This window comes from Chanos chanos, chromosome 16, assembly GCF_902362185.1.
Source record: "Chanos chanos chromosome 16, fChaCha1.1, whole genome shotgun sequence".
NCBI classification, from domain to species: domain Eukaryota; kingdom Metazoa; phylum Chordata; class Actinopteri; order Gonorynchiformes; family Chanidae; genus Chanos; species Chanos chanos.
In genome coordinates this window covers 16,376,011-16,386,938 of record NC_044510.1, presented here as the reverse complement: position 1 = coordinate 16,386,938, position 10,928 = coordinate 16,376,011, and the positions used below count along the sequence as shown (strand labels likewise).

General features: G+C 43.6%; 1 protein-coding gene and 1 pseudogene across 1 annotated transcript; both read right to left on the bottom strand.

Moving 5' to 3' along the window:
* Positions 1-1,616: 1,616 nt before the first annotated feature.
* LOC115829840 (ras-related protein Rab-24-like) lies at positions 1,617-4,721 on the bottom strand. Its single transcript, XM_030794007.1, has 8 exons — positions 4,608-4,721; positions 4,236-4,304; positions 4,057-4,135; positions 2,918-2,985; positions 2,704-2,803; positions 2,499-2,549; positions 2,320-2,379; positions 1,617-1,681 (listed from the first exon to the last, which is right to left on the bottom strand). The coding sequence occupies exons 1-8, from the start codon at positions 4,719-4,721 to the stop codon at positions 1,617-1,619; spliced, it is 606 nt and encodes a 201-aa protein (XP_030649867.1).
* A 1,639-nt stretch (positions 4,722-6,360) lies between these two features.
* LOC115829261 (uncharacterized) lies at positions 6,361-9,283 on the bottom strand (annotated as a pseudogene).
* Between the last annotated feature and the right edge of the window lie 1,645 nt (positions 9,284-10,928).

Sequence of the window (10,928 nt, the reverse complement as noted above, 5' to 3'; positions counted from 1 at the left end):
TACAGTAAATCCCCAAATAGACAGGGAAAAACTGAGAGGGTCTGGGTGGTGGACAGCAGGAGCAAAGAGGCTCTATTTTGCCGCGCATGTTTACTTTTCTCCTCTGAATTAGACAGAAAGTCACACAGTGCTCTTAACAAGTGTGGAATGGAGATAGCTAAAATAAAGTGAAGAAAATTATAAGATAGGCACCCAGAACACCAAAGATGTAGCACACACTACAAAAAATTTAAAGAGGTCTGTGTTAAAGGGGAAAGGGGTGGACAGTCTTGAGAGGTTAGAGGTTACTCATGAGAGGTCTGGAGAGGTTACTCAGTGTGTCCTTATTTTTAGCCTTCAGAGAAGTGAGTTTCAGAGGAAACACTGAGTATACGAGCCAGATATTGACAATTTTTTTAGGCTTAATTCAGCTGTTAGCGAAATACGACCGGATTCTTAATGATCATTTGTTAAATGTGACAAAGAGCCTGCCATAGGGAAAGAAACATGTAGTGCATTAGCTATCCAGACATCCAGAATGAATCCATCGAGTTGTGTGACCAGCGTGTATCAAATAAGAATAAAGAAGGGCGAGAAGAGGCAACATACTACTCAATAATTGCTGATGCAACGCCAGGCATCTCTCATAGAGAGCTAAATGCATTGATGTTGAAATATGTCTATAGACCTGACACTACTAGTCAGTGGGAAATTTTTCAAAGAAAATGGGGGAAGAACTTTCTAGAATTTTACTTGATTCATTGAGAGACTCTGAGGCATTGCATCAGCAATTATTGGGGTTCACATTAAAGACTGTAGGGGACAAGGGCACGACAATGGGGCAAATATGGCAGGGAGGTGTAAGGGAGTACAAGTCCGCATTCTGAATGTTAATCCTCTCACCACATTTTCCCCTTGTGCCACACACGCTTTGAATTTGTTCACCGTCCAAGCCGTGCAAGTCCTCCATATAAACACCACATTTAAGAATTAATTACAGTACATGTGGATAGAACAAACAGAAAATTAATCTATCAGACAGTTATACATATCATCTTCCTGCTGGGCACTCTGAGATCACAGTACATCTGTATTAATGTATTAAGAACTCAATGATCCAGCTCAGTGAAGGGGGAACACACACTACAGTTACAGTCAGTATTTGTGAAGTGTTAGAGTGTGTGTGTATGTGTGTGTGTGTGTTCCAAAGCACTGACCTGAGGTCCACAGCAGTAGTTTACGTGTAATGTAAACACGACAGTTACTCTAAGAGTTATGAGGGTTCATTTAAAAATGACTTTGAGAGCTATGTTGGTTCACAGTATAACATGATCAAATATTCATCTAACTTAGCAACACAACTGTGCATCCCACACATATTTATGTTTAAATGAGTAACAGACTCCTCGCCCTGGAGCACCTCTGAGTAACCCAGTTACATGCTACACCGCCATGCTCCACAAATAAGAGACTTGCTCCATCATTTAGCTGTGTTGCTTTGTTACTCGGGGGTGGCGAGTATCTCTTAAGTGTTGAGAGTTAACTCCAGTCAAACTTTAAAATGAGTGAGTTCCAAGAGAGGGATGAGGAAAGCAAGTTCAGAGTGAAATGACAGGGCTGTTTCATCCAGAGACAAGTCAGTGATGACAACAAGTGTAAAAATAAGAATCCTTCTTTTGTCCTAAGTCCACCCCTTTCTCCTCTGTATGGAAAAGAAACACAGTGCTGGAAGTTAAACGCAGTCAGTTCTTCTACAAATACAGGTTTCAGCTGTGTTTCTACATCAATAAAAACACGTTCTGCAATACATTATAGAGCAGCAGTTAGTTCATAAAACTTGATACACAGCTGTTGTTGTCAGCTACACGAGTTAATACTGATCTCTTATTTGTTAGAAACAGGGAAAAGTTATGTTTTGGTGAAAATTTTGTGTCACCATGACTTTGATGAGTAAAGATTCCAGACACAGTGTACTATGAGAAAGGTGAGAGTCAAACTGAGCAAGGTTGCATTCTAAATCTAATCCCTGGACTTCCACTTGGGAATGTGACTACATTGCAGACTCCTAATAAATGTGCCTACGTGGACTTAGGGGAACTGACCCCAAAAGAGCACTCTTATTCCAAGATACTCATTACATATTGACCCAAATGCTCACACTGTTCAAATACATGAAAAAATTGAGGGACAACCAGGGTATAGAAAACACACACACACACACGCAGACACACACACGTAAACACACACACACACACACACACACACACAATTATACATACATAAACAGATGTCCCTTTCCATATGCAAAGTGGGGATACAATAATCTGTGTTTTGTATTACCTTGCATGAATGCAGAAGCTGAGTTGCTGTAGTCTTCTGCTACCTTGTGGAAGAGTCCATCTCGGAAGGAGAACAAATTATGAAACATTCTGTGTTAAATGATGCATTAAGAAAGAAAGAAAGAAAGAAAGAAAGAAAGAAAGAAAGAAAGAAAAGAAGGACATTACAGTGGTACTCACCGACATTATTTCCCGTTATACTTGAGGTTTCAAAATATTGAGCACCTATCTCTGTGAAAACAGAACCAAAAGAAATTCTGTTTTTGCTTCTCAATCGTAATTCACTCACAAACATGCATCAAGAAAGAAGGACTTTATTTATGTCATCTACAATATAAAAAGAAGATGAACTGCCCAATAATTTGCATTTAAGATGTATGTTTACCATCTGCAAACTCTTGGACGTCATGATAATTGACTTTTCGTTTGCTGCTGTCTTCCTTGATGAGATCATTCTTTGTTCCGCATAGGTATATTTTGCAGTGCTGAAAATTGCAATATTACCAACATTACGTTTAAAACCAGGGCTGTATGGCATTGTATTAATACACATGTTTCAGGAGGGAATGAGACATTATAAAAAAATTAGACATGAATACCTCTTCGCAGTTCTGTAACTCTTTTACCCAGAACCTAGCCTTCTGGAAACTGCTGCTTTCAGTCAAATCTACAGCACAAACAATCAGCCAAGTACTACTGAGATTCAGTGACAAAACCAGACCAATAATGCAATGACAAAAAAGAAAAGAAAAACCACTGAAAGTCAGGAGAAGGTATTAACGCTATCTGAATAGACGGAGGACTGTCTATGATTCTTAAGACCATCACTGTGTGAAAAAGAATCAGAGGACACATTTTACTGTTAAATGTGACAAAACGATGGCGGCATGTGCAGATGCAGCGGTTTCATGCTGACCAAAGTTTCGCACTGCACTAACACCCTAAACAACTCACCTACCTGCACAATGCGAATGCGGTTGCTAGTAAGTCACTGTCTGTGTCAGGTGTGCTTGTTATGTCTAGGTTTGTAATATGTAGGTTTTTTTTTTTTTTAAATTTTATTGTATGTTGTAGAAGTTTTACTCTTTACTCAGTTCTTTCTTTTACTCAGTACTTTCTGTTCTTACTCAGTGCTTTCTGTTCTTATTCAGTACTTTCTGTTCTTACTCAGTACTTTCTTTTACCCAGTACTTTCTGTTTTTACTCAGTACTTTCTGTTTTTACTCAGTGCTTTCTGTTCTTACTTAGTACTTCTGTTTTTACTCAGTACTTTCTGTTCTTACTCAGTACTTTCTATTTTTACTCAGTACTTTCTGTTCTTACTCAGTACTTTCTGTTTTTACTCAGTACTTTCTGTTCTTACTCAGTACTTTCTGTTTTTACTCAGTACTTTCTGTTCTTACTCAGTACTTTCTGTTTTTTCTCAGTACTTTCTGTTCTTACTCAGTACTTTCTGTTTTTACTCTGTACTTTCAGCTGTCATATTTATTACTCAATACTTCTTGTTTTTTTTTGTTGTTGTTGTTGTCCTCAGTATTTATTTGTTATTTTTTTTATGTGGCACTGTGGTCCTTGTGTAATGCAATCTTGTTCCCCTGTATGTATGAGTCAGGCATATGTGGAAATGACAATAAAAGCAGTCTAAGTCTAAGTCTAGAATATCTTACCCAGGCTGTACTGTAATGAGATTTCTCTGCAAGATTTCCAAGTGAAACAGATCAAATGTAAGGCTACCTACCATAGCAGACAATAGCAGCGCTGGCACCTCGGGAGTATAACCTGCTCATAGCTTTGTATCGTTCAGATCCTGCTGTGTCCTTAGGGGAAAAAAACAGAAACGGGGATAGCACATAGGATCTGAATGACTGCTTGTGTTTGGGAAGCACACAAAAGTGACAACAAAGTCTTTTAACTCACCCATATTTGCAGTGTAACCACTTTGTCTCCAATAGTGATAGACTTGGCAAGGAACTCAGCTGGGACAGTCTGTTAAAAAGAAACGTTTTAGTCTTGTCATTTTTCTTTATTCTTACTCAACGACTTTGACTTTCAACATTCGATTAAGTTGTGTTCAAGATCTTAACATCATGGCTGGATTGGTAAAAGAAATATTACAGCAACAATTTCTCTGTCTGTTCTGAAAGAGTCAAATTCCCTAAATGATACAATACAATACATTTACTGGGAGATACAAATGGTATTTCCCAGTAAATGAAACAGACCCACTCTCTGTGGTCCCCCGTATTGTGAAAGTTGAAGAGATGGTGTTACATGTTCTTCCATACTCACGGTTCGGTATATGGGACAAAAGTGGTGATTTACGTATCTCTCCACGAGGCTGGTTTTCCCAACACTGTCCTCTCCCAACAAAACCACTTTAGCATCCACTTTCATGGCAGTCATAGTGCGTAAAGGCTGTACAAAGATAAAATGGGGGAGAGGAAACGCAGGAAAGAGTCATTAGAGGGGAAAAAGAACATAAGTGTTGTTATTACAAAATGTACTGTGGAAATTACACAGACAAACATCACATGCATACAAGAAAGGTGGCTAATAAACATGAACAAAAAAAGCTTAGGAAAATGAGGCCACTATTCTGTTCTGTTTTGTTCAAAAACAAATGACTTTACAATTACAGAAAGAGATATGTCAGACTTCATATTATCAAGCCAATCAAGTGATATATCTGACTGACCAAAACAACTGAAGTAGTTAGCAAAAACTGTTGGCTGTTCAGAACATCTTCAGAACATCACCGATTTTATCATTTCAAAATACTCAGTATTTGAATTAACCGTAGAGCCTTGATAAATCAGAAAAAGTTAACAGACCTGACGTTGCTATGCTGTAAATGTTTTGGTGGTTATGGGTTAAGAAGTCAATTCCAAGCTAAGTTAGTCAAACACTGCAACAACTTACTTACCTGATTAAATACCTTGATGTCAAGTTTCAGGATATACTGGTTCTCTCTGACGTTGTAAGATGGCAACGTCATACAGAACTGAGCTGACCTGTTTTTTTCTCGTCCAACGCATTTCATCGTACCTGTAACCAGGTTAAAAAAATGTACTTACATTTTTTTTGTTACTGTATGAAACTTCACCAAATCCTGACTAGCATGTTTGCCATTGTTCTGATTTACGTTTAATAAGTTGAACACATTTAATTTTAACAGTGGATAGTTAAACCTGTACTGCTTCCTTAAGAGGCTGCAATTTGCCATCGTTGTCACTGCCGGCACCTCGTTTTGGACTTTTGTTTTGGAATGTCTTGTGCCCCTGTTCCATGTGTCTCTGCCTTTCACCTGATTCTGTTTATTCCATTTATTAACCTCATTTTACCCTTGTTAATTTGTGCCAATCATGTTTCCCCTGTTTAGTTCTCCTTTTGTATTTAAGCCCTTGTGTTTGCCTTGTCCTTTGTCTATTGTTGTTTGTGTTTGGATACACTCTGTTTGGCTGCATCTTTTTGTTACTGGTCTTTGTTCCTGTTTGCACCTGTTTATTTATCTGCTTTTTTTGTAAGTAAAGTCCTTTTTGTTATCACCATCACCGTGTCTTGCGCTTATGTCCATCCACACTCCCCGCCTGACAGTCGTCAGCACTGTGTTACTCTTAGTCTGTGGTTGTTAAACTATGGAGAGGTACATATGTTGTACTGGCTGAATCATAAAAGTTTGTTTTGGTGATAAAAACAACACAAATGTCAGACAACGTGGCCATAACTGTAAAGTTAGTGAACATGCAAACATTTTGTTATTCAAATACAAATACCGTAATTTCATGTTTTATACATTTTATGTTACAATTTACAATTTAGCATTTAGCAGACGCTTTTAGCCAAAGCAACTTACAGTCAGTGCATCCGTCAGATTCCTAATACCTCATAAGCATACATCGCTAAAAAGACTGAGCGTTGATTTAGTCCTTCGTATTGCGCCCTGGAATTCTTGGACAAACATAGATGCAAGACAAGTTTTTTTTTTTTTTGTTTTGTTTTTTTTTTAAGGAGGGGGGGGGGGTTGGGCTTAGGGGGATAGGTGGGTTCTGAAGAGGTGGGTTTTCAGTCTCTTGCGGAAGATGGTGAGGGATTCCAAAGTCCTAACTGTATGAGGGAGGTCGTTCCACCACCTCGGGGCAATGGCAGAGAAGAGGCGTGGTCGGGAGGAGTGGCTGCCGGGTTCCCGAAGTGAGGGGACCGTCGGCTGACCAGAGGTCGTAGAGCGGAGGGTTCTAGTAGTGGTATATGGAGTTATTAGGGACTGAAGGTATGATGGGGCGGAGCCTCTTGTTGCCTGGTAGGCCAGTACCAGTGTCTTGAATTGGATGCGGGCAGCTACTGGAAGCCAGTGGAGCGCAGTAAGGAGTGGAGTGACATGAGAGTGCTTAGGGAGGTTGAAGACCAGGCGTGCAGCGGCATTCTGCACGAGCTGGAGCGGCCTGATGGCGCAGGTCGGCAAGCCAGCCAGTAGCACGTTGCAGTAGTCCAGGCTGGAGATGACAAGCGCTTGGACCAGGAGCTGGGTCGCCTGTTGTGTGAGGAAGGGGGCGGATTCTCCTGATATTGTATAGGGAGAATCTGCAGGATCGAGTGATTGCCACGATATGACCGGAGTAGGTTAGCTGGTTGTCCAGGGTTATGCCTAGGTTTTTGGCTGCTGTAGTGGGGAACACCACAGATCCCCCGATGGTGATTGCAGTGTCAATAGTTGGGGAGTTCTTTGCAGGAAAGAACAGAAGCTCAGTTTTCTCCAGGTTGAGTTTCAGGTGCTTAACAGACATCCAGGAGGCAATGTCCACTAAGCAGGCTGTGATGCAAGGTTGAACCTGGGAGTCAGAGGGGGGAAGGAGAAGAACAGTTGTGTATCATCAGCGTAGCAGTGGAAAGAGAGACCATGGGCGGAGATAACTTGACCGAGGGATCTGGTGTAGAGAGAGAAGAGGAGTGGACCAAGTACTGAACCTTGTGGGACCCCCGTGTGGAAAGGGCGGGGGGAGGAGACTGATTCCCTCCAAAAGACCTGGTAGGAATGGTCAGACAGATAGGACTTGAACCATGCGAGTGTAGAACCCGCGATGCCCAGCCCAGCAAGGGATGAGAGGAGTATCTGATGGTTGACCGTGTCAGATGCTGCGGAGAGGTCTAGGAGTATGAGGACAGAGCTGAGAGACTTTGCTCTGGCCAAGTGGAGCTCCTCCGCGACAGCAAGGGGGGCCGTCTCGGTGGAGTGGCCGGATTTGAATCCAGATTGGTTCTGATCCATGAGATTGTTCTGGAGAAGATATGGAGAGAGTTGGTTATATGCTGCACGTTCCAGGGTTTTGGAGAGAAACGGTAGGAAAGAGACTGGACAGTAGCTACTGACATCAGCAGGGTCTAGAGTGGGCTTCTTAAGCAGTGGCTTGACCCGTGCCCTCTTCAGAGCAGAAGGAACCGTGCCAGTAGACAGAGAGCTGTTGATCAAGGATGAGATGTAGGGCAGAATGTCATCCGAGATGGCCAGAAAGAGAGGGGAGGGGATAGGATCTAAAGGACAGGTAGTAGGACGATGGGAATTGATAAGTAGGAGAGCTTCAGAGTCAGATAGAGGGGAGAAGGAGGAAAAGATAGTGGGGGGGGGGGGGGGTGCAGGATCCGAGGTGGGAGGGGATGGGGGAAAGGAGTCGCAGATGTCTTTAATCTTCTTCTCAAAGAAGGAGACAAAGTCATCTGCAGATAGGGATGAGGGAGGAGGAGGAGGAGGAGAGAGAGAGGAGGGAGGAGAAGGTGGAGAAGAGTTTTCGGGTGTTGGAAGAGGCGGTGTTGATCCTGGAGTGGAAGAAGGCAGATTTAGCAGAGGACAGGGTAGAGGAGAAAGAAGAAAGAAGAGAGTGGTAGTAGGATAGATCGTTGAGGGATCTCGATTTCCGCCATCTCCGTTCAGCCGCGCGAAGTTTGGCTCTGTCAGCGCGAATGCTATCAGTCAGCCAGGGACTGGGAGCAGAGAGGCGAGCCGGCTTGGTGACGGGGGGGCAGAGGGTGTCCAGGGAGGAGGCCAGTGCGGAGAGGACTGTAGAGGATTTCTCCTCCACGGGAAGAAGAGAGAAGGCTTCCACAGATGGGAGAGAGGAGCAGACCATAGAAGAGAAGGCACCAGAGGAGAGGGTATGAAGGTTGCACCTAGCTGAGACTGGTAGCTTGGGAGCAGAGGATTTCAGGAAGGGTGAGATCGAGAGAGAGAAAGACATGAAGGAGTGGTCAGAGGCGTGAAGCGGTGTGACGGTGAGATCAGGAACTTGGCAGCCTCTTGTGAAGACAAGGTCCAGTTGATTGCCACCCTTGTGTGTTGCAGGGGACTCCGTGAGGGTAAAGTCAAAAGACTGAAGGAGGGAGAGAAGGCCAACAGACTGAGTAGAATTCAGTGGAATGTTGAAGTCTCCAAGCAGTAGGATGGGGGTGCTGTCCTCAGGGAAGGAGCTAAGGAGGGTATCCAATTCGTCCAGGAATGCCTGCAGAGGACCTGGAGGGCGGTAGAAAACAGTCATTTGTAGTTAATAAGGGGAAGACACAGAAACAGCATGAAATTCAAAGGGTGAGGGAGAAATGGAAGGGAGAGATGTTACTCGGAAGCTCTACGAGGGGGAGATCAGGAAGCCAGTTCCCCCACCCCTCCCTGAGGATCTGGAGGTGTGGGAGAAGGAAAAAGCAGAGGAGAGAGCAGCGGGAGTGGCCGTGTTCTCTGGCCTGATCCACGTCTCGGTGAGGGCCAGAAAGTGCAAGGACAGCATTGAGGCTTGGGCAGAGATGAAGTCAGCCTTCTGTACCGCCGACTGGCAGTTCCATAGGCCACCTGCAATGGCAACAGTTGTATCAGCAGAGCACGGCAGGTGGATGAGGTTAGCCAGGTTGTGTCCGCGAGGATGCAGCGGCCACCACCTGCAAAGAGTACGAGAGGAAACTCGAACAGGAATAGTGAGATGACACATGATTAGTGTGAGAGAGCAGAAGGGGGACAAAGGTATTTAGGGCGGTGGGTAGAAGCACAATTATAAAGATAAGCAAGTGGGAATTAAATCACTGAGGGTCTGGTAGACAGGCAGCAATTGTCTCAGCTTCCTCGTTTTCCTTCCTCGGTGGACTCCCACAGGTAGACTCCCTTGTCTTAGTCCGACCGAGTCTTCGTCCGACGATACAAGGGAGACGAGACTGCTACAGCTGCCGCTACTGCTGCCGCTTGGCGGTAGCACTATTACTAAAGGGTCGCGTGACTACAGCGTTCGCGGTTTAAGGGCTGACTACAGCCCCGCCCCCTCAGAACAACGCGTAAATTGGCCGTGGCCGAGAGTACCAAACAAATGCAAATCAGCAACTCAACAGCTGACCGACAGAAATTCAAAACAAACTCCCTAGTGAAATAAGCTAGCGCACACAGTTCTAACTGACAGAGAACCTAAGGTAAAGAGAACCCTGAAAGAATCTAGCACGAAGTGACGAAGTAATTTATGCAGTGGAACGACAACAGAGAACACAGAGCAAACAGAAATCACGGCTACTAAGGCAACTAACACGCAACAGAGACAAGAGAGAAACCAGAAATCGCGGCTACTGAAGCAAATAAAGCAAAGTCTTACTAGGATCCTGCTCTGAAGGAGAAGCAATCTGGCTGAAAAACGATGCACACATGTTAGACATGTGTTTCATACAGTGCTATGAGGTTTCTGATGTCCCGTGTGTATGAAGGTTGCATGTCACAGACTTTTTTGTTTTATGTTAATTTGTGCAGGCCATATCATTCCACTACCTCAGCCAGAGCCATCAGTGAAGTGGCAGATACAGAAAGTAGCTGATGGGTAGTGTAGGGGTTGTCAGGCCCGTATACCTTATTACCCATAATTCCCTGCTTGACCGCTTGGGTAATCTGTACCCATCTTCTCAGATTTCACTGTAACGGTATTGGATACAGCAATGGAGCCAGCTATACAGTGATGACGCAATTTTCGCCATAAAACCGCGGAAAATTCCAAACTCTCTCTCTTTCTAGCTCCGCAATTCTGCAACTCCCTAGCAGCGGCTCGCTCTAGCAGAAGCTCGCTAGCAGCGGGTGTCTCTTTTCTCTGCCGAAGAAAAGGACAAAGAAACAACGAAGCGAGATATTTGTACAGCCAAAGTTTTAATGTACCTTCTCTCGCGCAGTTGTGACTTTAACTTCTACTGGCTAGTTACACTGTAACGCACACAGTATTCGACAGAAGAAAAGGCGACCGGATCCCTTTTTATTTCTTTAAACGTCGACGAACTAAATCAAGAACCCTTAAAGATCATCGGACGAGTAACGGAGCCCCGAAGATCTTCAAGTGACAAGGAAAGGAACTTCTCCCTGGACCTGCGAATCACACTGCTCATCAGGCCACCAAAGACGCACCTTCGGTCGCCACGCAATGAGCTATTCCAAGTAAGGCTGGCATCTGGGAACACTTTAGTATTAAGATTACATGCAGTTAACGTGAAGGAAGTGTTGTTATTTGAATTCTTTTATGATTTAAATGTACACACTGTATTTCATGTACAATGCGGTTTTTAGCCGTTTGCTATTTTCTTTTGGTTACAACTTATGAAGGATAGATCTGGCAT

Bases quoted from the DNA above. Each gene is read 5' to 3' on its own strand.
- LOC115829840 (XM_030794007.1), bottom strand. From the start codon at position 4,721: ATGACTGCCATGAAAGTGGATGCTAAAGTGGTTTTGTTGGGAGAGGAC. The intron at 4,136-4,235 runs GTGAGTTAAAAG...TTTTCCCCTAAG, and splicing joins TGGTTACACTGCAAATATGG to GACACAGCAGGATCTGAACG. The intron at 2,986-4,056 runs GTAGGTAGCCTT...TTTGTGCTGTAG, and splicing joins CGCTGCTATTGTCTGCTATG to ATTTGACTGAAAGCAGCAGT.